Source organism: Rutidosis leptorrhynchoides, chromosome 7, assembly GCF_046630445.1.
Source record: "Rutidosis leptorrhynchoides isolate AG116_Rl617_1_P2 chromosome 7, CSIRO_AGI_Rlap_v1, whole genome shotgun sequence".
In the NCBI taxonomy this organism is placed as follows: Eukaryota; Viridiplantae; Streptophyta; class Magnoliopsida; order Asterales; family Asteraceae; genus Rutidosis; species Rutidosis leptorrhynchoides.
Genome location: NC_092339.1, coordinates 49777694 through 49780197, shown reverse-complemented (window position 1 = coordinate 49780197; position 2504 = coordinate 49777694). Strand labels below are relative to the sequence as shown.

Sequence of the window (2504 nt, the reverse complement as noted above, 5' to 3'; positions counted from 1 at the left end):
TTTATGAGACTTGCCGGTTAACATAACATTGGGGACAAATCTCATCAAAAGTACAATGAATTTCTTTTAAATTAACATAGTTAAACCTTCTAGATGATTAAATCTGCTACAAACGATACTCGTTCACCTCATTCAAATATTCATTTTAATTGGACAAAGTTTTAAAATATTCATTAATTATACTTTTTCAACGATCAAATAATATATTATCCATTAAAGGCTTTTTGATTGGTTGTAAAATGAAAACTAACGTTATAAAAAGCAAAATAGTACTCGTAATTTAACACTATCATCTACGGAGTATAATGGGACGCCGAAGGGAGCATTGAGTAATGACAATTTTACTTGTTTTTTTTTTTTTGAAAAGCAAAATATATTATTATTAATGGAATATTTAATTACAAGATCCTATACTCATCTATACAATGAAATGGAGATACATGTTGTGGGGAACTAAATTATGAGGGTAGCCGTCGGATACCATAAAGACTAGCGAGGGCATAAGAACTTGAAAAAACAAGCCGGGGTAGAGAGAGGAACAGTGACGATCAAGCGCCAACAAAGTTACTACAGACTAACCCGATTAATCGAACCCTCAGTAGAAGATATAGTATTCGAGGGCTACGCTTGAGAGTAGGAGCGTATCAACCGATGCCGACACGATGTGGGGGATCCGCCACAAAGAATGAAGGATTGATGAGCCATTGGTGCCATATGATAGGTTTCTTTTTACTCAATCTTTTGGAGATCCAGCTAAAACTTTGAGATTGAATTTCGGAGAGGATCGATGCAATGGACCAGACTTTTTTGGAGAATACTTTTGCGTTTCTATGTTTCCATAACATGTAACATGTAATCCATTTGGTTGCTTGCCATATTGAAGAGCCGAGATTGTTGTGTGTGAAAGTTTGCTTATTGATGATAGCGTCATTAAGGTTTGAAATTAGTGAGTGGTCTTGGTTCCACCAATCTAGTACGTGTTTCCATATTTGGGCCGATTTTGGACAAAGAACAAGAGAATGCTCAATGGTTTCTATGTCCGATTCGCATAAAGGGCAAAGGATGGAGTCGAGATCAATACCACGTTTGTCTAATTCGAATCTAGTAGGTATCTTTTTTTGAAATGCTCGCCATATGAAAATGAAGACTTTTTGTGGTAGTAGATTGTTGCGGGGAATCGTCATGTTGAGGGTATTACCACCAAGCTTAAGGGAGTTTATCAAGTGTGCCATAGATTTGGTGGTGTAAGTGCCCGAAGGGTCGAGAGAACATTTCCAAGAGTCGGGTTTTTCGGACAATGTCACGGAGGAAATTATATTGTTTAGTTCAGTTAATTCATTGAGAACACGGCCGTATGGAGATCGTGACCAGCACCAATTACCGAGTGAAAGTCCATTATTTTGCGTGATTCTTTCAGCGACTGTTGCTTCTTTATTGGACTCGAGCATGTATAACCTGTGGAAAAGTGTGCTGAAACGTTCCGACCCAAACCAAATGTCATTCCAAAATTTAATAGAGTCACCATTTCCGAGGTATTTTGTGATGGCAGTAGAGAAGGAAGTCCCGCATTTGTTCGCAACCTTGCCAGCTTTGATGATTTCTTTCCAAACTGTGCGACCTGAAATATTCCTGCAAGAAACGTCAAATTCCAACCCCCCCTTTCCCGTATATACTTGTGATAATTTTAACCCAAAGCGCATTTTCCTCGTTTTTAAAACGCCAACACCATTTGCATAGTAGTGAGATATTTTTGCTAAATAGGGAACCCACGTTTAACCCACCGTTTTCGTAAGGAAGTAGAATTTGATCCCATTTTACCCAATTAGTTTTGTTTTCAGAGGATGTCCCACCCCAAAACAATTTGCGTCTTTTGGCCTCAAGGAGATTAAGGATGGAGGTAGGTGCATGGAAGAGAGAGAAGTAGTAGAGCGGTATACTACTTAGTATGGATTTAATGAGGGTGAGCCGACCTCCGAAAGATACGGTTTTGGCAGCCCAATCGGAAAGCCTTTTATCAAACTTTTCCACAATAGGATGCCAAGATGAAGGGTGTGATGAGGGGATACCGATAGGAAGGCCGAGATATGTGAAGGGAGTGATACCGGTAGAACAGTTAATGTAGTTTGCCATTTCTTCGGTTTCGGGAGGGGAAGTTCCGATACCGAAAAGTTTACTTTTTCGGAAATTGACTTTGAGTCCAGAGATTTTCTCGAAGCATTTAAGGAGTTTGGAAATGTTTTTGGCGTTCCTTTTACTCCATTCCCCGAAAAAGATGGTGTCGTCGGCATACTGTAGGTGGGTGACCGTGACGTTGTCATTCCCTACATTGATACCATGAATATGGCCATTAGAAAGTGCCCGTTTAGTAAGAATGTTGAGTCCTTCAGCGACGATGATAAAGAGAAAAGGTGAGATGGGATCACCTTGGCGAATGCCCCTTTCAGGGGAGAATTCCATTGTGGGAGAGCCATTAACAAGGATGGAAATGGATGAGGACGAAAGGC

General features: G+C 39.9%; 1 protein-coding gene across 1 annotated transcript; it reads right to left on the bottom strand.

Moving 5' to 3' along the window:
• Positions 1–644: 644 nt before the first annotated feature.
• LOC139859200 (uncharacterized) lies at positions 645–1448 on the bottom strand. Its single transcript, XM_071847995.1, has one exon. It carries the CDS (start codon positions 1446–1448, stop codon positions 645–647), a length of 804 nt encoding a protein of 267 aa, XP_071704096.1.
• Between the last annotated feature and the right edge of the window lie 1056 nt (positions 1449–2504).